The sequence below is a fragment of the Brachyhypopomus gauderio genome, chromosome 4 (genome assembly GCF_052324685.1).
Source record: "Brachyhypopomus gauderio isolate BG-103 chromosome 4, BGAUD_0.2, whole genome shotgun sequence".
NCBI lineage: Eukaryota > Metazoa > Chordata > Actinopteri > Gymnotiformes > Hypopomidae > Brachyhypopomus > Brachyhypopomus gauderio.
The window spans coordinates 19,185,069-19,210,998 of record NC_135214.1 but is presented as its reverse complement, the minus strand read 5'-3'; the positions used below and the strand labels follow the sequence as shown (position 1 = coordinate 19,210,998).

Here is a 25,930-nt window from a genome sequence, read left to right as displayed (position 1 = left end):
CTGCTTTTTGTACTATGAAGAAGAGGCCACTGAGCAAACAGAGATACAATTACAGCCCATGCATCTCTCTCTCTCTCTCTCTCACACACACACACACACACACACACACACACACACACACACACACACACACACACACACACACACACACACACACACACACACACACACACACACAGAGCTGTCAGTCTCCTCAAGGAGGTTGAGATTACTCAGCATATAAATAATCCACAGCGCTATGGCTACATCATGAGGGCTGCCATGTCCCCCGAGGTGCCAAGCCCAGGAACAGAGCCAGACCCTGGGCTAAGCCACGCCACCCCCACCCTCTAGCATTACAGCCACCTTGGAACAGCACCAAGGACCTGACCCAGCCAGCATAGGCAGATCAGAGACAACAGCAGTGCTGGGACAGAGGACACCCCCATCTCGCCCCGCCCCGCCCTGCCTCAGCCTAAAGGCAGGACTATCTGTTTCCTGATCCACCCAGCGCCACATAGCAGGACAATGACATGCATACAATGACACACGCACAGTCATGTAGCCCTACACAAGCACATACACACTATTACACACGTTCTATGTTTCCAAATACACACACACACACACACACACACACACACACACACACACACACAGCTGCCAATGTAGCATGAATCATTTGTATTACTCATGGAAATGGACAGTAAAGGATTTGGAGTCCAGTATGCAGAGTTGTTTGATCTAACACAATAAAGTCAGACATCAACGGTGTACGTCATCACTCAAAGACCCAAATTATTACCTCAGAATATTGCTCTGTAATCAAATTAGAACACTGTAAACTACTCACACAGAATATTGTGCATATCAAACACTTGGACATTTGAGTCTGTGACACTCAGTATTCAGTACGAGAGGAGAAACTACACTTGCAGTGGAACTCTGTGGCAGGCAGTGGATACACACCTTTGCATTTGTTTGTAGTCTTATCCAAGATAGCTTTCGTTGACACAATTTTGCCATAACTGTGAAAAGAACAAAGAAAGCAGTATTGGTGGATGGATTAAAACAGCAGACAGCTGGAGTCTGTTTTACAACATTCTCCACCCACCCACACCCATAACCACCCCCCCCCCCCCCCATTCCCACACACATGCACATCGGACACAGGCACACACAGAAATAACACAGCTTGCCCAAGACTTTATGACATCATCTCCCAAACACGAGAGACAGGAAGTTGTATTCAGGTTGAAGTGTTCTCAAAAGAAGCACTCTTTACTCCAAACGTGAATACATGCTACATGGAAAAACAAATCTGGGTTGGAGACACAATCCTGACCTTCAGAAACCAAGACATGCGGGCAAGAAAAATATGAAATGTAAATTTAGCTCTAGCTCTTCATTCCCTTAAAGTGAGGATTTGGAAAACAAAATGCATTTCCTTTCACCACACAAACTCTAAATAATCTAATTTGAAGCACATTTGCTAGCCAATGCCACATGAGCAAGGACGGGGAAGCGAAAAGACACAGCAGGGTCCGCCCTGGGCCACAAACAGGAAACGCATCAGAGCAGTGTCACTGAAGCTGTCCACTGGGGCAAATGAGCCCGACACTGAACCCAAAATACCCAGAGCAGCAGAGAGTGTTTCCCAGAACAAACCAGGTGGCCACACAACGAGCACAAACAAGATGGCGGCTGGAGAAGAAAAACAAGGAGGCAAAACGCTCCCAGATGGCGGTCGCCTTGGCTGACGTGCACAAGCGTTTGATCTTCCTGAGCCAATACCCTAGTGCAGCAAGGCCATTTTAAACTTGGGAGAGGGGCCCTAGAGGTGTTTCCCAGAGAAAACAGGGCGGGATGTGTGGGGTGTTAACCTCCAAGCATTTGTGGAGGTGTGGTGTGGGGTAGTTTGAAAAGATATACTGACCATATGCCCTGTGTGAGACATTAGCTGGACTTTTGTGTGAACAGCTTCAATTCAGAAGCAATTGGCTATAGTTATTGTAGGCGAAACAAAGAGGGATGTTTAGAAAGGTTGCTCTCGTGAGAGGTGCTTTGCTTTCGTGCAGATTTGTTTCTGCCCCTGAAATACAGTTACACCTGACTGTGGAAGGACGAAGTTTACTGGGAAGAGAAAAGAGGCAAGCTGCAAGTGTAACACCAGAGAGGGCAGAGTTGAAGGAAGGATGGAAAAGGAAGTCGTACACAGCACGGTAGGACGCTGCAAGACCCATAAAAGGAACCCTGACCTCTGACCTCTCCAAGGGAAAAAAAAGGAAATGGACATTCCTTACATGAAGACTTGACCTTGTGTCCTTCGTGTAGAGGACTGTACCTCACCCATCACTTCAGCACGGGAGGCACCGGTGGGGTGGGGGTGGGGTGGGGCAATTACTATTGAAACACTAAAACCATTACGAGATCTGTGATCCAATCATGGAGGATGACCCTTAAAGCTTGCGCCAGCCTTCTCTCCCCGGGCTGCCGTGACCTCCTGCTCTCCTCTGTTGGATCTGGAGCCAGCAGGACAAGGGGCTTCCTCCAACCCGCTCACAAATGAATCATTAGAGGATTCTCATCCAGATCGGAATGCCAGCACCGCTGGTGGAAAGTGGGCAGGGTCTGGGAGGCAGGAAAGGCGAAAGGGTCAGCCTGCTGTGTTCAAGGGCACAGCGGGTCGATGGGGGAGGCGGACCGGCGAATGCCGTTCATAAATCTCTCCAAAGAACCCGCGCCATTCTCCAAAACACGGTTTTCACGAGGCTCCCGCTCCACTTTACAGCGAGACGAGCGGGCCGTGGGAGACGAAGCCACCCTGTTCTCCACACTCTCCATTAGCTTCCACTGAAAACCCATTAGAGTTGAACCGCCCGGGCCGGCGTGGACCACACGGACCAGATAGGATGTCGTCGCTGCCAGAGATGCAGCAGGGAGAACAAAGCAGCCGCCGCCTCGCCTGATGTCGTCCTATTACTCAGCCTAACCAGGGCTCCTGTTACTGCTCACCGTGCGCTTATTGATTGGCGTCGGCGCGGCTCCGGGTCATACCACGGTCCATTACAGCCCGCCCACACTCCGAACCGCACCACAGGACACACAGTGGAGTGGCTGGGAGTTTCCGGCCGGGGTCACGGCAGTCAGACTGGGCAGTTTTCCCCTCAACCATGTGATGTTGCTCATGAATGGGCCACTTTCTAGCTGGGACAGCAGCTATCAAATCCCTACAGTAACTGAGAAACTAAACCATTATAAACCATAAATGCACCCGAAATGTGTACGGCAGGTAACTGGACCACCGCTTTAAGTCTCGCTCTGCGCTCACTGCAGGATTTATTTGATTCATTTGAGCCAAATCATTCAGTACATGAGCTAATAAATACACAAATATACACAAATTAAGATACAATCAACTCAAGAAGATTTCCATGAGCCATGTGAGGATACTGAACAAGCAGAGTAAGCTTCAACATCCCATGAATGTCCACTACACACGTACATGTGTCTTTTTATATACAAATCTAACAAAGATTTGACATTCACATCGCCGCTGTGGTAAGTCTCAGTGTTTGGTTTTCTTCTTCAGCGACATACAGACTGCTTTACTCTGCATACATGAAAGGCTCTTTGCTAATCTCAGTTTCATATGGCAGTGTGGCTTTCAGATGCTTTGGGTCACCTAAAGCTTTCATCCTTCACCCGTAACAAAAACCAACACCTGGCTGAATCCATGTAGGGACAAAGACAAAAGCATGCCAATATAACAAAACCTCACCCTAAGTGAAACGTGGTGGTGGATGTATAATGGTGTGGGACAGCTTCATGGCCTCCAGAGCTGGGCAGCATGTACTAAGAGAGCAGTGAACTCCAAAATGCATCAGCTAATTCTATGGAATGCCACAGGGTCTGGCTATGGCTGGAGACTCCAAATAGCCTGGGTCATGCAACGTGGCATTATTCAGCTTAGAGGGCCTAAAAACTTCAACATCACCAGTGACCATACAATGGAGAAAGATGCACTAGTCCATAGACGTTTTTTTTTATAAATGAATTTGTCATTTTGGTCAATAAAGATTTTTGTTAAATGTCTTATTATTAATGAATATCTTTATTATTATGACTCTGCAATCAGATGTTAGTACCCAATCATGCAGAAGTCCAGATAACCCAAGGGGTTCAACCTTTATCTTCACTATTCCACTTCACTCCAAGGACACAAAAACCCATGAACCTCTTCTGCCTGGTTAAAAGGTACGGGGCCAGTTAAACACTCAAAAAGTGAAATCGCTTTAGCTATCATGGCAGGATTAGGCTAAACACAGCTGAAGGTTCAGAGATCACACTCTTGGACCTCACCACCCTACTAATCCATTACCTTAAAAGGCCACAGCTAAATGTCCAGAGAAGTGAGCATAGTGTAGCAACCTTCTATTTTGAGATAGTGAACACAGTCTCCACCTATCAGGATCCTTTTATTGTCTGAACTTTTATCGCTTCAAAAGTGGCGGCTTGTCGTGGTTTGTGAGCCATAGCTGAAACATTTGGCTATGCAATTACACTCCACCAAGAGGGACACTCTACTTTCTCAATGATGTGGAAATGATGCGGAAACAGAAATTGCCCCAGTTTGTCTTCTATCTGCTATGAAGAGCCGCTCCCCTCCTTAGCAAACACTGCAGGGAAGCCATAGAGAGGGAAGAAAGAGATTGAATGCACTGCAAAGTCAACATCTCATAGTCGGCGCGTGCATGCATGTGTGGAGTGAAGGGATGGCTGATGGGAAGAAAATTAGATTTCAAAGTCACCCAACTGGTCACCACAAAGGTTCAATGAGAGCATGCTGCCTGGCCTTTGGTGGAGTTGGTGGTCCTTTGCCCCAGTGCACTGCCAGTCACTTCAGGTGCTCCGTACACCCTCGCTGCTCTCCGTCTCATCTCTCATTTCAGATTAAAATGCAAAATTCCTGTCACATCACCCATTCCTTTTTGTATAATGGCAGTCACTGGCCCATTAGCCTTTCTTAGCTCTTCTCTTTCACTGCAGCACTCTGGCTGCTGGCTGAGTGTATTCTGCCCCATCTCCAACCATCCCACAACCTGACAGGTATTAGGGTCCCATCATTTATTTATCACATCCCTCCCAGTACAGCCCTTCTAAATGAAGAGGCATGCCGCTAGCACAGGGATCGCCAATCCTCTTCGTTCTGTTACCGAGGGAAACGGACTGCGATTATGTTACACAAGTACAGCCGTGATACCGAGAGCAGAGATCTACAAATAGCACTCTCGCACTTCATAAAGGCCCTGCTTTACCGGTGCGCATTCTCAAAATCTTGGACACTCGTTCAGTTCCACAGCTGATAACTGCTGCATGGCCCCAAATGTGTTTACACATCCCGGAACACCATAAAATCACGTAACTTGTTATTCCCGGTCATACTGCCTGTGTCATCTTTAAGATTAGTCTTACTACTACAGGGGAAGTAATCAAAAACAACCTGTGCACTGCAGCTGAACTGATTAGACCCCGTATAGGAAAGCCAGTGTGTGGTGACTGAAGCCGTGCTGATGCCCGAGATTGATGTTTGTGTATTTGAGACCATATTCCCTCCTCGAGCCGTAATCGATCTCCATTTCAGAGCGGCACTTTCCTCTCCAAGTCCGACTGGGATTAATGAGTCACAGCCAGTCATTTCGAACTGCAGGAGGCCCCTTCTCCCATGTCTTCATCTACTCCAGTAAACACGAAAGCCTTTCAAAGCATTATCCTCTATAAATGGAACTACCATTTCAGTCCAAGCTCACCAACCCCCAATCTCCCATGTACTCAAGCCAAGAAGGGGGGGTGATGGTGGTAAAAACGGGTCAATAAGGGATCAATAGCGGATCCATAACATCACTAATGAGAGGAAGTGGAATACTCACGGCTGGCAGAGCTTGACCAGGTCATGGTCTGTGGTTGCCGGGGGCAGTCCCCGGATGTACAGGTTGGTTTTGCTGAGCTGCTCCCAGCCTGCCGTGCTGCTGCTGCTGCTGCTCTGATTGGTGCTGCTGTTGGTTCCGGGACTGGGCGGGGCCATGGGCTGCGACGATGGGCCAACAGGAGGCTGCCAAATGTGACAGATCAACAAACAGGGTCAGCCGGAGGACACAACGTAACCCGAGGGCGTGAAAGGTAAACGTGGCCCTTTAGATCCGACAGAGGGAATGAAAGAGGTGAGAATGGACAAGTTTGTGCCATTTTTCCTCCCCCCCCATTTGTTTGAACACAATGTGGCGAGTGTGAGGATGACTCCCGGGACCACTGACAGTCATTAGATAAACACTGGATAAACAAAAGCTGCTTGTGGGCTGCAAAGAGCTAAAGCGTTTGGCTAATCCTGCGCTCTGCCACAGCATTCATTACACGGATTAAGAAGAAGAGACCAAACCTGGTTTGAAGGGCTACTTTGGAGTTCAATTGATCACACTTAGTGTAGAAGGAGCAGTTTGGGCCCGCCGCTGAATCCTAATGAGGGCAAGGCGGGGCAGTTGCTGCTGCACAAACCTCGCTCGGAGACGCTAACGCACGAGCCACCTACACCGTGCTGCGGTAACGCTTATGCAGACCCGTTGGCACTAAAAAGTTGCCTGGCCAGCACGAAGCACAGCTCGGTCAGTCTGGCTACCTCTCGCACAAACACGGGGTGCTGCTTCTTACCTAGCGCCGCAGAGAGAGAGACCTGCATATTTTTCTGGATAACGGGGGAAGGAAAAAAAAACAAAAAAAAAAAAAACGCTACTAGGAAGTCTAAAAGCATCGAGTAGCCTGCTGTGTACAGAACTGACTGCGTGCTGTCAGCTCAGAGCTTCAGTGTCGTTCATCTTTGTGCGTTTCATATCTCTTCTGAAGTTTTTCCTCTCCTCTCAGTAGAAAACAGATGCACTGGAGCATGTAGCCCTGACCCAGAGAGCTGATGGAGGAAAAAAATGATAAAACAAAGAGAAGGGATGCGGACTACGCACTGCAAGCCAAAGTGTGTTGCTACGGGACACGCGCACTGCCTCACTTGCAGTATTTGGAGTTTTCTTTGTTTTTTGTTGTTTTTTGCACATCATTGTCTTTGCCAACGATCTAAAAAAAAAAAAAGCTGTGTAAGCAAAGTGTATGTTAGCATGAGGGATGTGGGGATACACTTGCAACGAGCCTACCAGAACCCTACAGGTCCACAGCTCCATACCTGAAATATAACCTTTCACTACTTCATGGGTCTGTAACATTTCCTCTCTCTCTCACACACACACAAATATATATACACGAACACAGGCACACACATGCACAGATATTCAGGAAATCACTTGCATGCCAACGACCTCCCATGCCATCGACCCAGAAAGGCATATCTGGGAATGACAAGTAAGCAACGGGAAAAGCATGACAACACTGCGTCAATCGCTGCTGTGTGTGTGTGTGTGTGTGTGTGTGTGTGTGTGTGTGTGTGTACGAGTGTAAACCAGCATAAGGCGAAAGACCAAAGCATTTTGCATTTTATTTTAGGTCTGCAAAACTAAAAATACACTTTCTGACAGCATTATAGACTCATAAAATCTTTGGAATTTAAAGCATCCATAAAACACATTTATTCTAGCTTAAAAAAAATTTAATAAAAAAAAAAAAAAAAAAAAAAAAAGAGTTAAATACAAGTAAACACATAACCATTTGGGTAAAGAGGAACATAAACAAATCCTCTGAACTCATACCTATTCTGCAGACACCATTCAAATATGTGCCATGCGCATAAAATATATGAGCAGTGTGCATTATGAAGATCAATCCTTTCGCGAACCCTTAATCAGAAACGCATTCTGTATTCAAAGCCCATACGTACTAGGGGAAATCTTGGGGGATATTTGGACAGGCTTGGACCGGGCCTGGTAGACGGCCCTATTCTTCATGTAGTAAAAGAGCTCTTGTGTGGCACAGCCAATCACTTCCGTCCTGTTTGCATGGACACAGATGTTCTGAGCCGGGAGCTTTTCCTCCTCAAGTGCTCACTCTGTTACACTCTCATTGCGTGCTTTTTTTTTCTTTCACCCCCCCCCCCCCCTCCCTTTCCGTATTTTTCAGGGGAGTCACAAGAAAGAGGAAGCAGTTTGGTATCTGAAGAATGAAGTTGTGGCAGCATTGAGCAATCGCAGCCTCTGGAGTGCTCCAGACAGCCAAGATCGTCTTTCCAGCATTTTCCCGGATCCTCGCCTCTGCAACTCAACACTTCTTTCGGATCCCAACCCCAGATAGCTCTGGGATCTGCATTCGTTCCCCTTTAATTGTTGAGCACCGGCTGCTTTGCGAACTAGCGGCGATGATTAAATGACCAGTTCTCCAGGAGGACGGATGACCTAGCTGGTGCTACACTGGCAGCACATTCTGCTCTCAGACTCTGAAGCTGGGCACATTTAACCTTGTTGTTGGCCACGCCAGCCTAGCATGTGATTAGCCAGGAAAGCCAGTGCTAAATTACTTGGCTGGGACAAATCACTTTGCACATAGATAGTTTGTTTTGGGAACAGTTGACTGCACTTCTCTGCTGATAACTGACCATTTTGAAAGTATTTCCGAATAGATCGCTGGACAGAAAGCTTTAAAATGTCTTTTCCAGAGTAGGGGTGTACTAGTTTCCCACTTCAGTCACTAGCAGGAGAAAAGATGAAAGGCCCCCTTGTTCTGACTACCGACAGAACAACTGGGTAAAAACAATGGCTAGAGAGATAACTTCTGAAATTCAGAGTTTACATAATGTAGCTTCATCCAAACCATTCAGAGGCTGGATACAATATTAGCAAAGCTACCACCCGCTGTAATACAAAGCAAAGTGATGAGAACTAATATCGACCAACTTAGTTTACTAATGAATTACGAGTGATCTCTCTCTATGCTTTCTGTCTAATAGCTGACTACACCAAGACTCTACTGGTCACATGGCATAGTCTCACTCTCCAATGCAGACACTCACTAATCCAGTGATTATATTGCATACAGACAAATCTATGACAGGTAAACTGAAGGAAAACACACCCTACCCGGATTATTCCAAGGGCTGATCTGGGATTGGTATTCCACAAGCATTAATATCGCACTCATTAATTCCACAACTCTGGCTGATGAATAGCAGCAATCACCCAGTTTGCTCTGGACTCGGGAACGTCTTGTTTATGCCTTTGTTCCAAATGTTTAGGATCCAGACATTAGTCTTTGGCCGAAAGCAAAAATCTGCAGGAATTTCCTTTTAGAATCTGACCACTTCCTTTCTCCATTCCGGCTCCCTGAACAAGACGGCAATGCCGAGACAGGCCTCACTAGAACACAACACGGCCTGATTCAGGTGCGGCCATAGCAGCTTATTATACCACTTATATGCCAATCTACATCAGCTGGTTTGATTCTTTCTTTGACAGTACGAGACTATTACTCCAGTCACAACGTTTACTTCATCGTGTGAAGGCTCTGCAACTTTGCACGGTATTCGGAAACAGAGGCCAACGACAACGACAAATTCTTTAAAGCAAAGAATTTCATCTTCATGTCACAGGATGGATGTCAACTGTATTTATTTTATTCGACACACACAAAATAGATGCATCAAAGCCAAAGCCCTACTACACAAGACTGAGATTGCAGGGTGCTGAAAACCATGCCTCAGCTCGGCGAGATCAAGCAACGCCGAACAAAATATCATTCCATTAAAAGGTCTCTACACAAAGAGGCAGTTATGGCAGTGGCCATTCAGACAACCAGGCTACACGAGGGCCCTGCACGGCGCAGTTGAAAACAGCCGTAGAGGCTTCGAGGTCACATCAAGGGAGACGGGACTTTGAGACGTACAAGAAGGAAAACTCCTAAAACTCGCTGGCAAGACTTCAAAGACAATCAAACTTTTTTTCCGAAGACGATATGGGGGTACCTTTCACGATCACACTGAAGCTCAATTCAGGCCTAACTCTATCCAAATTCTGTTAACATCTGCTTGAAAGCAGATGAGGAAAATGAGTTCTATGGCAGACATCATACTGTGATCAGGAGTGTGTTTTGGGAGCATGATGGGGCTATGAAATGAATTATATATTCCAAATCGCAATTACTATTTTATTGTGCATGAGGAACAATTCTTATATATGAACAAAGCTAAAACATTTTTTACGTTAGCTACACAACAATTTACAGAAAAGACAGTGCTACATAACATTTACACAACGCTAACATAGGGTGTGTGGGTGTGTGTGTACTCCTGATGAATTAATACAGTCCTGGGGACCCAATCAGTAACAGTGAAGTCTTTCATGTGTTGCCTGTCTAAGCTCAACGGTCACCTTTTTAGATGCTATTGTAAATGCAGTTATCGATATACACATTTTAACACATGAAACTACCCAAGACGACTCTTGGTGATTGTAAATCACCATCCTTACATTAGGGTTTCATGAACTCATACATTTCTGTTAGTGAAACAACATAAAAATTACAGAAGAGAGAGTTCATTTTTCATCTAAAGACAGCATCTATTAAGACTCCTTTTATAGTGAGCCTCTTAAAAACCAAATCAGATTATCTGATCATTCATTATAGGAAATTCTCCTGAGCAGGAAGAGTTTCACTATCCAGTGTTGCAAAATAAACAGCATCTTTAAGCACTATTGCCAGTTTCTTACCTCTATATTTGTATTGAGCTTCACGATAGAAAGAAAAGAACAGAAAGACCACGAGAGGGAGAGACATGGAGAGGGGGAGGTAAGGAGGGGAGAGACTAGACTCTTATCGGTCTGCCCCAGACTCAGATAGCTTGTCATATCCGCGCTGGAAATACTCGGGCCTACCAGAAACAGGCCGCTCCCTGAGTGTTACTGACTTCTCCTCACTCACATATTGTCTCCCTGCTAAACCCGCCTGTGAATATTCCCCTCCACTCAGTCACACTCTCCCCCTCTCTCTCTATCAACCAATTAATCTGCTGATGTGCTGATAAATCAGACTTCGCAATTAGGAATGGCACTGAAAGCATGGCATCCCTATTTTTAAACATTATTTAACACATTTGAATGCACAGGAGCAATTCTGTTCTGTCAGGATTCATGTATAAGACAAGGTCATTCACAGTCATTTCACCTGCCATCCTCACCTGGACAGAAACTGTGACTGCTGGGGTATGCTGCTCAAATCTGTGGCATGTTCAACGATGGCTTTTTCAACCAAGTCAAGTTGGCATGAAACTAGTATTTTTTTAGCAGTATAGTTCACATTCATTGCTTTTGGCTATTACCAAAGCAAATATTTGTGTTCTTTGACACACTCGCTTTCAAGGTTTATAAAGAGAAATGTTAGAGCTGATATCAGGAAAAGACATGTTATTATAAATATATAAAGATGAACAATTTTAAAGTAAGTTTGATAGAAAAAGTGAATGACCTGTCCAATGCTAAAACACCGGTGACAATATAAATTAGAAAGGAAACTCTTATCTAAAAACCACAACATACATTGACATACAAACATGTTATGGATAAAAGGCATAGAATCCATCAAATGACCGGAAAGACCTTAAATGAAACTGCAGACTGAGGTTAGGTTGAATTACATTTCACCAAATAGGTCTGTAAGTAACGTAGTACATGCATTATGTTCACGTAATATGTTACAATCTTACTAGGCCTACCATGAACACCGAAAACTCAATAGAAACATTAAGGCTAGTTCAGATTATTCGGCGGTTAAAACTCACTTAAAAAAACTAGACTAAATGTACACAAATATAAACAAGTGTTAAGTAACGCGTCGGGTTTTTTTTTTTTTACCTGTTTACGATACGTAGTTCTTAGTGGGTTGCCAGAATTCGCAAAAATCATCATTGAAATATCAAATTTCCGCAAGCAAAGATGATTTACTGTCAGTTGTTATTCGCTTGCTTGTAAGTGCTAGAATCCAAGAGGTAAAATGGCACTAAAGTTGTACATTTACTGCTATGAAACACAGACACTTGTCGAAGCTACTACTAGATCTGACTTTTACTTATTTGTTCAGCCAAAACGTAAGAATGTAATATGCTGAGGTGCGGTGCCCATATATCCCACCACCGTGCTCAACTTCGATTGCCCAACCCGTTTGTTTAGCTCCGTTCATTGATCTGCATTGAGCTCCCCACAGAACAAACCCTCCCACTATGGAAGAAACCATTATGCTGTCTGGCATGGGGAACCTCAAAGAACCAAGAACTAAATCTGCACCAAAAGGAAGATGGTTTGCGGACAGGTTTTGACAATCGCCACAGATTCTAATAATACTCAATGCTGTGCACCACGTACATTATTTTAAATTCCGTTTTTTCATATACTTGCTGTAATGCTATACGCTGCCACCTCTCACTCCCCCCGTTTTCCTCAAGCGTGCATACTTCACATTCCTCTGCGCGGCCATCAGCTACGTTGTGGTTTAGAGATCGGTGTGTCTTCTGGACTGAATTAACAGTACAAAGTAACCAAATACACAATCACGAAAATTCATGTTTTGTCCGAGATGTTCGTTGTTTGCTTCTTTTAAGCAGCTGTACGCAGTAGGCAAGTACCAGTTTAAGAGTTAAGAGCTCATTTGTTACACCTACGCAGTATAAATAGTGGAAACATTTTAAATATGTAAAAACAAGTATACAGCATAGCAGTTTCCAAATGAAAAAGCAAAAATTGCACGTCTTACAGTACATCTCGAGTGGACTGATGTATTTAAAAAGATGGACAAGTAAAATAAAAAACCCCAATATAAACAGGCTACTCTATAAGCAAAGCTAATGAGGTCAAATCAGTTTCTTGGAGTAGTTCCTCACAATTCAGTGACCTGAATGTGGACAAACTATCAAATGAAGAAAATGAGTATTGTCCAAGTACACTATATCAGCCTTCTTTGCTCAAGCTATTAAATCACAGTGAGTAGGTTCCAGGGTAGAGTACTTAACACTTAAAGCAGAATATCTGCCTTTCTGGCTTGCTTGCCTCTCTCTCTCTCTCTCTCTCTCTCTTTCTCTCTCTCTCACACACTCACACACACACTTCTATTTTTTGTTTCTCACCTCTCTCTTTCACTCTCTCTCTCTTTATACCTGAAACTCTGATGGCTTGTCCTCAAACCTCAACCCAGCATTTCCTGTTATCTACTAAAATATCCCCATGGCCTCAGCACTTTCAGTCTGCTGTTCTGAATTCTAATGTGACCTCAAGCACACACTGCAATGCGAATAATCTCAAACTCTGCTGTTCCATTCTCTCGCTAAGCTCTGACGACACTTTATGACATTCTGAATGAAAATTCATTTAACAGCCTACACAATGAAACACCGAGCCTCAGAGATACTCCTTGTCATTTGTGTCACTGTTATACCATTATGCATCATCTTATGTTGCCACAAAAACACCAGGTGAGAACTCTATCAGGTAAGCAACAACAATCCATCACAGATCGTGCCCTGAAAAACCTGTATGAGGCACTCAAATGATTTAAAGTCAGACAAAGTAAAGTGGTAGCCATGAGAGATATTTAAGAAAAATAAGTTCCAAATGGAAGAACTATCAACAATAATTTAGGACATTAAATAGACTGTTACAGTATTATATAAATACAGATTACAAATACAATATTTTCAGTTTAGTTTTATTGCCCAGTGGATTGCAACACTGAAGCATGGCAAATAGGTCATTGTCAATACCTTGTCTTTGAGAATTAGGGTGTGCTATGAACTTGATGTATGTAACAATAAGCATTTGATATCTTATTATTGGTTTATTTATTCATTTCCCTTCATTTAATTGAATCCAATTTGGCAAATTGCTCTGCTTTTTAAAATTCCCCTTGTTTGAATTACAAAGGCTATGCTGACATTTGCAATGGAAGATCCTTTCGGGAAGAGTCTAAGTATGTCAAATAGCTCCCTATTACAAGCATTTAAAAACACAGGAGAAATTGTATACCTATTGCAAAGCACTGCACAAACAAACACAGAAATGTGATGCTATAATTCATCACCTGTCCTAGGAGTTAAAACCAATTTGCTGATTAAGAATTGGGGAGAAATTAGTGTCACATCACTATAAAGGTTAACATCTAGGTCACTGGCATGTATCAGTAAAAGGTCTGTGAAATCATGCAATATAAACTTGTAACAGATAATTTGGTAAATGCATAAAAATGAATAAACATGAGATGAGCATACTGAAATTTATGTTGTCTGAATATTTTTTGTGGTCCATAAATACTGAAAAAAGGATTTATGGTAAGTTTGGTGTTTAGTATCAATATAGAGTTTTATGGTGTGGATCGATCACCTCCACCTTTTGTTGTCCGTCAACCTCATATAGGCTTATTTCATCACTTCTACTTTTACTGAGGCACACACTTTCTAAGATGACCGATATGAAAGCATGACCAGATCTAAAGATGGATAACACTGTGCTACCCACAGGCAGACAGAGCAACTCCAGTGACCTACTGCTGCTGAATGAGTGCTTAATGGCAGTGGGTCATCACTGAGAGAAGAGAAAAACACAGTAACAACAGTACCAGTAGGTCACAGAGAGAGAGAGAGAAAGAGAGAGAGAGAGAGAGAGAGAAAGAGAGAGACAAAACATTGCAAAGAAAAAGCGAACATGGGTCCATAAAGGTTTCAGAATGTTCTTCGTATATTATGAGGTATGACTACAATCTCAATGATATAGGCCTGCAGAAGAATAATGCATACAGTCTCACTGTCACAAATCAGGTGCAAAGCAAGTTGCTTTGACATGAACCAGCTGTCCATGCACTGTGTGCAGAGGAACCACCAATACAAAAATGCTTGGCCCTCACCCATAGACACTCATTTCTACCATACATCACATACAGCACTCTGACCCACACACACACACACACACACACACACGCGCGCGCGCGCACGCACACACACTCATTTGCCCACACAAATAGGTTTCCATTCTGTTACATCAATTTTTTTATTACACCCCCTTCTCTCCGTCACTATAGTGTTATTCTGTAGCTCTCTCCTTTGCAAGGGCACAAGGTGAAAATGAGGAGAAAATGTCCAAATGAAAGGATAAGTGGTTTTGAACTCAGTACATTAGTTAAAGTGTTCCTCTGGCCAGAGCAAGCAGGGTTCACTCCCATCTCTACCATTGCCCCTCAATACATTGCTCCAGTTCCCTCCCACTCTCACTGCCTCTCTCTCTCTCTCTCTCTCTCTCTTTCTCTCTCTCACATTCTCAATTCAATTACAAACACAATCCAATTTACTCTGACATGACAAAACGTTACATCTTCATAAGCAAGGCCCTGTTCTCCCCACCCCCGCTCTCTCTCTCTTTCTCTCTCTCTCTCTATCTCTCTCTTGCTTCCTCTAATTATCATGTACCGCCTCTTTCAGTGGCAGTTGGTAAATTCTGCGCCAACAGTGAGATTGTTTTCTGAAATCCCCGCATCTTTATTTACCTTCCTGCGTCTGTTGCTCGGCAGCAGCCGGGGGCCCAAACTCTTCGTAAGAGGCCACGCGATCATCGTCAACTGCAACCGCCACACCGACGAGTGTGTCGGTCGCCGTGGGTACGCACGAGCTTCAAGAGCTCGCCGTGCTCGCGTGTGGGAGGGAGCACGTCGTACTGCCACACAGGAAGACCGCGCTCTCACACACACACACACACACACACACACACACACACACACACACACACACACACACACACAGAGACCGAGTCGCAGAGAATGTGTGTGTATAAGGAAGAGAGTGAGAAAAAGAGGGGGGGGGGGGTAGGAGAGCTGAGTATGATTAGAAGTGGAGCAGCAAATGTGGGTAACTCTTTTTTATAACATTTCTGACCAGTAGCCTAGACCGTAAGGCAGTTTATGAACCGATCAAATAAGGTTGAAATAAAAGCGAGCGCTTTATTAGTGCTAAACTTCGGTTATTGTTAATTTATTCATTGAAAAATCTTACAAAGCATTTCCAATTGTGACCGGAACTGACGTCACCATTTGCCTCCCTAATTGTGGGTTCTCCAGCGCCAGACAGCAGACAGACACATGATTGGGTCTAATGAGCTCGGCAGCTGAGCAGAGTTTGGACCGCCACACTGAGGGAGACAGGCAGGAGAGAACTGCCCTCCACCTTCACAAGCCATCCTTTTACAGAGAAGGACCTCTTCATCTTCAACACTGACCATACAATCATCTTCACACAAGCAAAACCACACCTTGGAAGAATGGTGCAAACATAGATTTTTAAAATCGGTTCACAAAAAATCTGAGAATTGACTTTTGGTGAAACAGTCGGTGATTTTTCGTACGTTGGGATTCTTTTTCAAGTTTCTTTTGCGTGCTGCTAATGTTTAGGTTTAAAATGACTGCATACCTTGTTTTAAACTATAATTATATCTATAAAACACTGAATTCAAGTTCCAGATGTGTTTTCATGAGACAAAATCTATCTATAAACTGATGCATTGCATAGTTCAGTACATTTTGGTAGGTCTGTTTGCAATTTAGACTGCATGTTACAAACTGAATACACAGATGCCAAATGTTTAAACAGCAATTGCTTGCTTGGGAGAAGCATATTTTATAACACCAAAACCTAAAAATCACTAAATCAGTAACCCTCTGTGATTATAAAATATGAATGAAAACCTGTGTATTATTTGAAATGAAAGTAAATAACACTGACTGTTATTTCCCACACTGCCTGCTTATGCAGTCAAAACTTATCTAGCACCTTTTGGTTTGTTTAGGAGTTTTTCATTAATGCCTGCATAGAAATATCCATCTCATGCATTCGCACCTTTTATAGCAACTGAGTGCTGGCACAGAGCGTCAAGTTCAGGCCTTTTTCAACTCCCCTTTATTTCGTCACGTATTAATTTAATGACATGTTTACATGGGTTGACAAAGGCAGGGCTATTACCGGCTGGCCCGCCCACGTGTGCCACATTGACGGTGTCACTGCACTGATAGGCCTTTGGAGGGCTTTTTCCTGTGCGGGTGAGAGAGGCTCTTGGCAGAGTGCAGCAGCATTGCTGTGGGCACCATTGAGATCTGGAGCCTCGTTTCACTCTCGTCACAAAGTTCCCAGAATGAGAATCATATGAACACAATGGGCGCTCTTTCAGTGTGGAGCACAGATAATGAGCATGACCACACTGGGCTTTAATTGTGTACATTCTGCTGCCAGGCAACACTTCAAACTTTATTGTAAACATTGTATAAGCCTTTTTTCAGCCATGGCCTAATGCCTTTGTTAGCAGGCTTGGCGTGTAACATCCACTGGCAGTAAATGAGCTCAACCCCTTCCCCTCAAAGGCCTGGGCTAACACAGCAATACCACCAACAAGGTGGATATTCTTTCTTGGATAAGTTGAAATTGCTTGTAAACCATAAATCAAATGCAGGAGTTTACTGGTTCTACAGTTTATGCGCTGTGCTGCTGGGAAAAATGTTTCAGTACATCAGTTAATCAGGATCATATAGGGAGTACAAAAGAAAAAAACAAGACCAGTAAATTTTCTACTCTAATGTATAAGGAAAATGAAATTAGACATTGGCTTAAAAATCAAGAAATATGTGTGAACAGTTGCCACGATTGAAAACTGTGCCAGTCCTAAAGTGTGCTAACTGTGTTAATTGAGGCTATGCAGCAACTCGATATGTTACCATGTAATATAGTAATTAAGTGTGTATTAGATTTTACCAAATGTGTTACTATATATGTTTTTCTTTTTGAGCAATAATCTCTAATTCATGCTTAAAATATGCAAATCTACAAATTCCCGACATAAACACAATACTTTTACTTTTATTGTCATTTTTGGTCCACACAATGTTCTAACACGCAAGTACACAAGTCCTCCTATATGTGGGTACTGGTGTACAACACTGTCACGAGAGACCCACCAGGCGCTCACTGAGTGCTAATGGTGCATTAAGCATTTGTGAGTGCTTTTAACGGTACCACCCCACTCCTGTTCCCATGTACCATCAATATGTGCTGTGTCGCAAGCTTACAGATCAAGATCAAAGCTCCCTGTCACACAGCTGTGAAAGAGATCAGACTGCCACCAAAATAATCTATTCATTCCTTGCCTTGTCAGACTGCCTTTATCTACCATAAGCATCTCAGAATGTCCCATAACAGTCATCCACAAGGGCCCGCCTCCCAAAATAGAGTCGCTCAACCAAGGAGACTCCAGAGCTGGCCAAAACTCAGAAAAGTCATTTTATTAAAAGAACCCACGTCTTCTCTTCAGCATGGTCCCACAGTCTGATATCAGAGTTTGGACTTAAAGAGGGGCAATTTATTGTGATGACTCCATCAATATATCATGAGTCATCTTTGGCAAGTCAAGGCACGGTTTAGTTAGGTTCTCCTTTCATGTGTGTGTGTGTGTGTGTGTGTGTGTGTGTGTGTGTGTGTGTGTGTGTGTGTGTGTATGTAAATAACTGCATTAGTTAACTAGTAAAGTACTAGTAAAAAACTAGTAAAGTACACAAAGTTTCCAGAGAAACAGAATGTTTCAGACAGAGGTCCTTCATCAGCTGTGTAAGCAAAGTGCTTCTGAATTAGAAGGTAGAGGAACCAGTATATATAAAAACATAGATGTTTAAATCATCACATTCATTCCATGGGGTTCCAAAGATGTCGATCAGTACTTTTCCTTTGAATTTCCCAATTTCATTTCTGCCATAGCAACAACTGGCTATGCAAACAGATATGCCTTTAATACAGTTTGTTAGTATTAAAATGCATTGCCACTGGAAATGACACATCCTTAATCCTGATGGTCAGGAGCTGTTCAACAAACTTGACCAGCAAGCTTTCTCTTGGTTTCTAAGGCCCAGAGCCGGAGTGGCTAATCGGGAGATTCGGGAGGATTCCCGATGGGCCGGCTCATGTCAATCTCTAGTTTGGGCCGATTGGGAGGGGAAAATAATTTTGGGCCGGATTTGGACATGAAACTCCCGGGCTGAAAAAGGGGCCCACTCCGGCCCTGCTAAGGCCTGTATAAAGTGTAATGTCAACATGTCATGAGACAATGTGAAGTGCGTCTCCCTAGCTTTCGTGGCACCAACACTGTCTGTATCAGGCCCTCCAAGCTGGACTCCATCCCACACCGATGAACAAGGGGTCCAGAATGTTCAGCACAATGCTTCTACAGTTGTGATCAAATTTATTCAACCCCCACTGAAATAAAGTGTTTTGGCCAGTTTGACATTGATTTTGATCATTTCAGTCATCTTATTTACAATTATATCAAAGAGGCACTTATAAATTAGACAAACATAACATAATATTTATGATGGAATAACCACAAATGTCTTTACTGTGCTCACATCATTATCAGTTTTATTCAACCCCCTAGTGACATTATTTTTTAGTACTTAGTACAACATCCTTTTCCAGTTATGACAGCTTTCAAGCGTGAAGCATAGCTTGACACAAGTGTCTTGCAGCGACCTATGGGTATCTTAGCCCATTCTTCATGGGCAAAAGCCTCCAGTTCAGTCACATTCTTAGGCTTGCGCACTGCAACTGCCTTCTTTAGGTCCCACCAGAGGTTCTCAATTGGATTTAAGTCTGGTGATTGCGATGGCCACTCTAGAATGTTCCAGCCTTTCATGTTCAACCATGCTCTAGTGGACTTGGATGTGTGCTTCGGATCATTGTCCTGTTGGAAGGTCCAACGTCTCCCAAGCCGCAGGTTTGTGACTGACTCCATCACATTTTCCTCCAAGATCTCCTGGTACTGAAGGGAATTCATGGTACCCTGCACACGTTGAAGCTTTCCTGTACCATTAGAAGCAAAACAGCCCCAAAGCATAATTGACCCCCCGCCATGCTTCACAGTAGGCAAGGTGTTCTTTTGTTCATAAGCCTGGTTCTTCCTTCTCCAAACATAGCGCTGGTCCATTGTCCCAAACAGTTCTAATTTAGTTTCATCTGACCACAGTACACTGTTCCAAAACCTTTGTGGCTTGTCCACATGACTTTTGTCGACTTTTCTTGTTCTTTGGAGTCAGCAAGGGGGTGCGTCTGGGCGTTCTGGCATGGAGGTCTTCGTTATGCAGTGCGCGCCTTATTGTCTGAGCTGAAACTTCAGTGCCCACATCTGACAGGTCTTTTTTCAGTTCCTTAGCAGTCACGCGGGGATTTTTCTCCACATTACGCTTCAGGTAGCGCACAGCAGTCGCGGTCAGGATCTTCTTTCTGCCACGACCAGGTAACGTTTCCACTGTGCCCTTTAACTTGAACTTGCGAATGATACTTCCGATAGTGTCTCTTGGAATATTTAACAACTTCGCAATCTTTTTATATCCATTGCCATTCTTGTGAAGAGCAATAACCTCTTCTCTTGTCTTCTGGGACCATTCTCTTGCCTTCACCATGCTTGGAAACACACCAGTAGATGTCTAGAAGGAGCTGAGTATCACAGTCCTTTTAAATCTGCCTAATTGGTGCTTATCATGCTTGATTGCTGCTCGTTGACATCCACAGATGTTTTCAATACCTGATGGAAAACACTGGAATGAACCTCTGTTCTTAGGAGTGGTAGTCGTAAAGGGGTTGAATAATTGTGTCAATGAAGAAATCACAAAAAGGCCATTTAATACTTTATGACAAAAAAAATTGATGCTATCTTAGTTGCATTTAGTTCTTTAACAAGTCCTTGTAAGATTTCATTATGAACACAATTACAAATGTGCACTGAATTCCATAAAACCCTTCGCAGCATTGGGGGTTGAATAAATTTGATCACAACTGTATATCTTTTATAATGAGGGAAGGCCACCAAACCTGATATTCACGATCAACACTACACTGTGAGAGATGAACTGTGTATTAACAAAATAGCCTACTTTGTAGGCCTATTAATAATTAATTTTAAAAGAATGCTGAGTAATGCTTTATTGCACTCTAAAAAAGTTGATAAAGGCGATCATATCCGTTAAAGATCGAGTTGAGAAAATTGAGAATACCAATTACCTGCAGTGGAACCTCGTGCTGTCGAAATGTGACCACTGATGCCTAATATGACTGATTACCAGAACCTTAACTTGTACATTCCCCACCATTTGAAATAAAAACTGCAGTGATGCGAAGCAGGGGGTCAGATAGACGCTAAACTACGTGTCATGTCTATAGACGTAATGGCTAATCGTTTGTTTTATGCTGGTACTGATTGTTTTACGTTGGTACTGTACTTCTATCCAGGGCCGGAGTGGGACACTTTTTCCAGCCCGGGAGTTTCATGCCCAAATCCGGCCCAAAATTATTTTCCCTCCCAATCGGCCCAAACTAGAGATTGACATGAGCCGGCCCATCGGGAATCCTCCCGAATCTCCCGATTAGCCACTCCGGCTCTGCTTCTATCCCATCTAAAGAACCTTGCAGTTTGTGTCCAGCTTAGTTCTTTCTGATGAACGTCCTGAGACACTCTTCGTGTTAAAAAATTGGAATTAACTATTTTTTTTCGATTAATAATAAATCAAATCATAGTTTTTGTGTGACTGAATGTTCATTAATTCAGATTCCTTTTACTGCGCCACTCCAAATGCGTTCTGAATAACGCAATATATATATATATATATATATATATATATATATATATATATATATATATATATATATATATATATATATATATATATATATATATATATATATCAGAACGCATTTGGATATATATATATAGGGTTCATTGTCTAACATTTCTTCAGTCAAATTCGAAACGGGTTTTCTGTGCATTTAAACATCACTAATACATTTCAGCAGAAGGAAGCGATCATAGCCCGTTTGTAATACAGGCTTCATGTCAGGGTTTTGAGCAGCTCTAGTGGGGAGATGTAGCGCATCTTTCACCTCCACCACTGCCAGACATGAAGATGTAATGGCACTGGAATGCGCAGCCATAGCCCGGAGGAGGACAGACCCCAGCATTACACTACAAAACCAAACGACTAAGTGGCACAAAAAGAAAGAAAGAAGAACACGCACGAAGCAAAAAATCTACAGAGGAATAATCAGCAATGAAAATAGTAAGTAGAAACGTTGAGAAACGAACTGTTTTGGGATGTATCTGACACTCGCAAACGCACAAACTTATCAAAGTAAACGTACGCATACCAGCTTTCTTATATATTTAAAAAAAATACACGGAGTTTTTACTTGTCTTAGCCTGTAATTAGCAATAGCTCCCAAAGCCACTCGAAACGCTTTCTACTATACCTTGGCTTGCAGGTACGGCGGGTAGTAATATGAATACTGAGGGAACATCTGTCTCCACGCCTTGCCCATGAAGACACACCGTGAATATGAACGGGCTGAGCAGGACCTGAAGATCACTACTGGGCTTTCCACTAGTCTAAAACCAGTCCTGTTTTCAGCCTGTACCAACGAGACCACGAGAGACAGACTGAGAGAGAGAGAGAGAGAGAGAGAGAGAGAGAGCGAGAGAGAGAGCGGGGGTGAGGTGTGTGTGTGTGTGTGTGTGTGTGTGTGTGTGTGTGTGTGGGGGGGGGGGGGGAGGGGGGCAGGGAATGGTAGTATGTGCGGGCGGTGGATTTGCTGTGAATACTAGCCAGGAGTTTGATCCAGCAGCTGAAAACATGATCACTGAAAAACACAGGCAGGAATGAATAGAAGTTACTGTATGCGTTTGCAGTACACATTCACATATCACATACCTAGTTCGTATAAAATCTGCTGCCAAATGTACTACTACACAACTTCTTAAAATGTGGTGTAGGAAATGCCCGTGCTACAGTGTTATAGTTTAATTTCTTGTTTATGCCAATGCTGCTTATTGTCCTGAGTCTTAGCAATACAAACGTTCTGATAATATAAGGAATGTTTAAACAGCATGGTGGAAAAGTCAAGGCAAAAAAGAATGAGCTAAAATAAAGTAATTTAGCCTTGTGTGTGTGTGTGTGTGTGTGTGTGTGTGTGTGTGTGTGTGTGTGTGTGTGTGTGTGTGTGTGTGTGTGTGAGTGTGTGTGTGTAGCATTTAAATTGAGAGTTGAGAGGACATGACCCTAAATATAATCACAACAAACTATTTGGAATTTGTCCATCAAGTGTATTGAATAAGCTTTTGCACAAACCAGCAACAATGGCAAATTTCCTGCACATGATTAACACTTTGTAGTTCAGTGCGTTGAATCTGGGCTGTTTGAGCCGTTTAGATTCATTGCATTCTGGTTGATGGAGGCCACAGCTTTGGGGCTCAGCCAGAGGCTCATGTGAGAGACCTTCCTGTGCTTCTCCCAGACAGGAAACGTCAGGCATGTCAGAGCACTTGAGAAGGAAGAGCTGTGGCAGACCCAAACGCTAGAAAGCAAGCAGCCATTAAGTCTGAAAATCCCCTGCAAAATGATAGGGTCAGAGATCTTTAGGTGAGCTGTGAATGTGCTTAAACATTTTTTTCTGTTCTATCTCTCTCTCTCTCTCTCTCTCTCTCTCTCTTTCTCTCTCTCTCTCTCTCTCTCTCTCTGTGTGTGGTTTGAAAAGCGTGCTGTAATTGTGGATTGAGATAGGAGGCGGCGGGGAGGCGGGCGTGGGAAGTGTTGTTCCAGGTCACCTCTCCTCTCCGAGCCCTTGTCCTGCTCCATCCATTACCTGCTACTGCCCCTGCCTCTTCCCACTGGCAGATGGAGCCATGAGACACACTCATTTATCACACCCAATCAGCTTTTACCGAGGTCAGCATGGAAAACGCACAGGCACAGACTCCAGATTCAACCCCCCCCCCCACCCCTCCACTCAAACTCCACCCACTCAGTGGAGCAGGATCAGACACAGTTCAGAGTGGATTTGTTTCAGTTACACTGAGAAACTGATTGACTGGTAAGCCATTTTGCTGCTATAAATTTTTTACAACTCAAAATCAATTGATGTTTTTTGTGAATTCTAGATGTACACTATCCCTGAAAATTGTATGTGACTCACAAGAACATAAATCTCAGTACCAAGAAAAAACTAATAAATGCTATGGGACATGAAAATGTTTCTGACATTTTAAAAACATGGTTTGAAACAGATGAAATGAAATGAAACATTATTACTGGTGACCACAAAGCAGATACACAGTCTTTTTATAGAAGTCTGTAGAGTCATATGTGAATTAAAAATATTCTTTATTTCAAATATGAAAGAATACACTTAATCACCTCATCAACAGCACAGCATAGTATTTGCAGAATTTAAAGAAGTGAACATTACCAAACTAAAAAGACAATGTAGAAAAGCTGTATATTCTAAATAAAAGTAAGAAACCAGATATATTGTTGAAGTAGAACAAACATTTCTTTAAAGCGGTGAAGCACAATTTGTTGAGTGGCTTATAAAAACAGTTCAAAGTGGTGGTCACAATATACCAAGCTCTTGTTCCACAGGCATATTAGAAAATTAAAAAGGATTCAATATTTTTACAAAGCCTCATGTGAGAACAGGTGTGTTTCAAAAGAACCTGTCAAACAGTTCAAATGACTAACCATTCTCACTGAGTCTGCAAGCAGTAAATACTTTGGAAGGAGAAAAAGAGACTCGGTGAATACACTTTTACCAGAAGCTCAGTAAAAAACCTTTGTGGTGTTTTGATTTATTTTTTCAGTTGTAAAGCTTAAAATTATCTAGGTGAATTCAGTAAGTGCAGGAGTTAATTTGGTGTAAACAGTTTTACAATAGGCAAGCAACAGTGCGAGCATGTAGATATAAAATCTATTATTCCTGCAGTTTGCTGAAAGATTCGTTTGTTGCCATTTTCTAAGTCGGCGGTTAGTATATAGAGTGCTGGGCTCTTTTTCCCCACATAACTGGCACATGCAATGTATTGTCATGTCATTTTGTAGAGATCTTGATTCTCTAAGGGTTTTATTGTGTCCATCTCATTTGTCACCTTTGTGTTGTACAAACTTTGTGCTCAGTGTGGGTCACAGTCCACGCTCATATGTGTTTCAGAAAATTTTATTTGGCAATAGAAATTGAAACAATTTGACAGACATTGATAAAACATTGTTTTATAAATGTGGCTTGTCATTCTTTTTTCAATTTGTATTCTATATAAAGTGGCTTATAACATTAATTCTTGTGCAAACTTTTCTACCCACTGTTCTCTCTAAATCCAGTGGAGACTGAGACTATATGAACTATTACAACAGCACCATGCATTCATTCTGGCTTCAGTGAGCTCAGGACCATGTGTGTGTGTGTGTGTGTGTGTTGGTTTGTGTGGTGGGGTACGCATGTGCACGGATGATTAATGAAAATGTACTGTGCATTCTGGGTAGATGGGGGGAGAGGGGGGGTCAGCTTCCTTCTTTTCTTGAATGCAAAGTTGCCTATAGTAAACTCCCTATGAAGCAATGCTCATGTGTGAATTGCTTTGGAAGCAGCACAGTTACTGGGAAGTGAAACTTCTGAGAAATATGATGTCAGTTGCATGAGTCATATGTGAAAATAGAGCAAAAGACCAGCCAAGCCAAAAACAAAGCCATGTCTGTGTTTGATCTGATCTGCACTTGTCTGCTAATCTGAGACAGCGTTTCTTTTGGTTTTTTTCTTAAACTCACTCAAAACAGTTCCAATTGGATGTTAATAAGGAATGTTTGTCGCTGGCCAGCTAACAGACGTCAGGATCAGCCTCTGTACTTGGCATTCAGTTGAACCACATGTTGACTTGACTATTTACTGTGGGCCTTGGCACTCAGACACCTGGGCCCCAAAAGGTGATCTATGCATCCTCGCTCTCTCTCACCCGCTGGTTTGTGATACTGCCCCATGGTTGATATGGTCTCATTCCCTCTGGATCTCCAGCCTCAACGCTCCTCTCCCCACACATCCTATCTCCTTCCACTGCAATCCTACAGCAGTACGTTATTACGTTTTCTTGCCATCCAT

General features: G+C 43.1%; 1 protein-coding gene across 4 annotated transcripts in view; it reads right to left on the bottom strand.

Annotated features, from left to right (window-relative positions):
• The window catches only part of rbms1b (RNA binding motif, single stranded interacting protein 1b), a 35,901-nt gene extending 13,507 nt beyond the window's left edge, over nt 1–22,394 (bottom strand). Inside the window, exons 1-3 of one of the 4 annotated variants that reach the window (XM_077002908.1) lie at nt 22,262–22,394; nt 5,910–6,091; nt 949–1,007 (exon numbers count right to left, since the gene is read on the bottom strand). In XM_077002908.1, the coding sequence (XP_076859023.1) occupies nt 949–1,007; nt 5,910–6,091; nt 22,262–22,330 (310 nt within the window). In that variant the 5' untranslated portion in view covers nt 22,331–22,394. Of the gene's footprint in view, nt 1–948; nt 1,008–5,909; nt 6,092–10,670; nt 10,824–11,810; nt 12,143–15,480; nt 15,652–22,261 lie in introns of those variants that run through there. The other 3 variants (XM_077002909.1, XM_077002911.1, XM_077002907.1) reach the window with 3 other exon arrangements.
• Nucleotides 22,395–25,930: the final 3,536 nt, after the last annotated feature.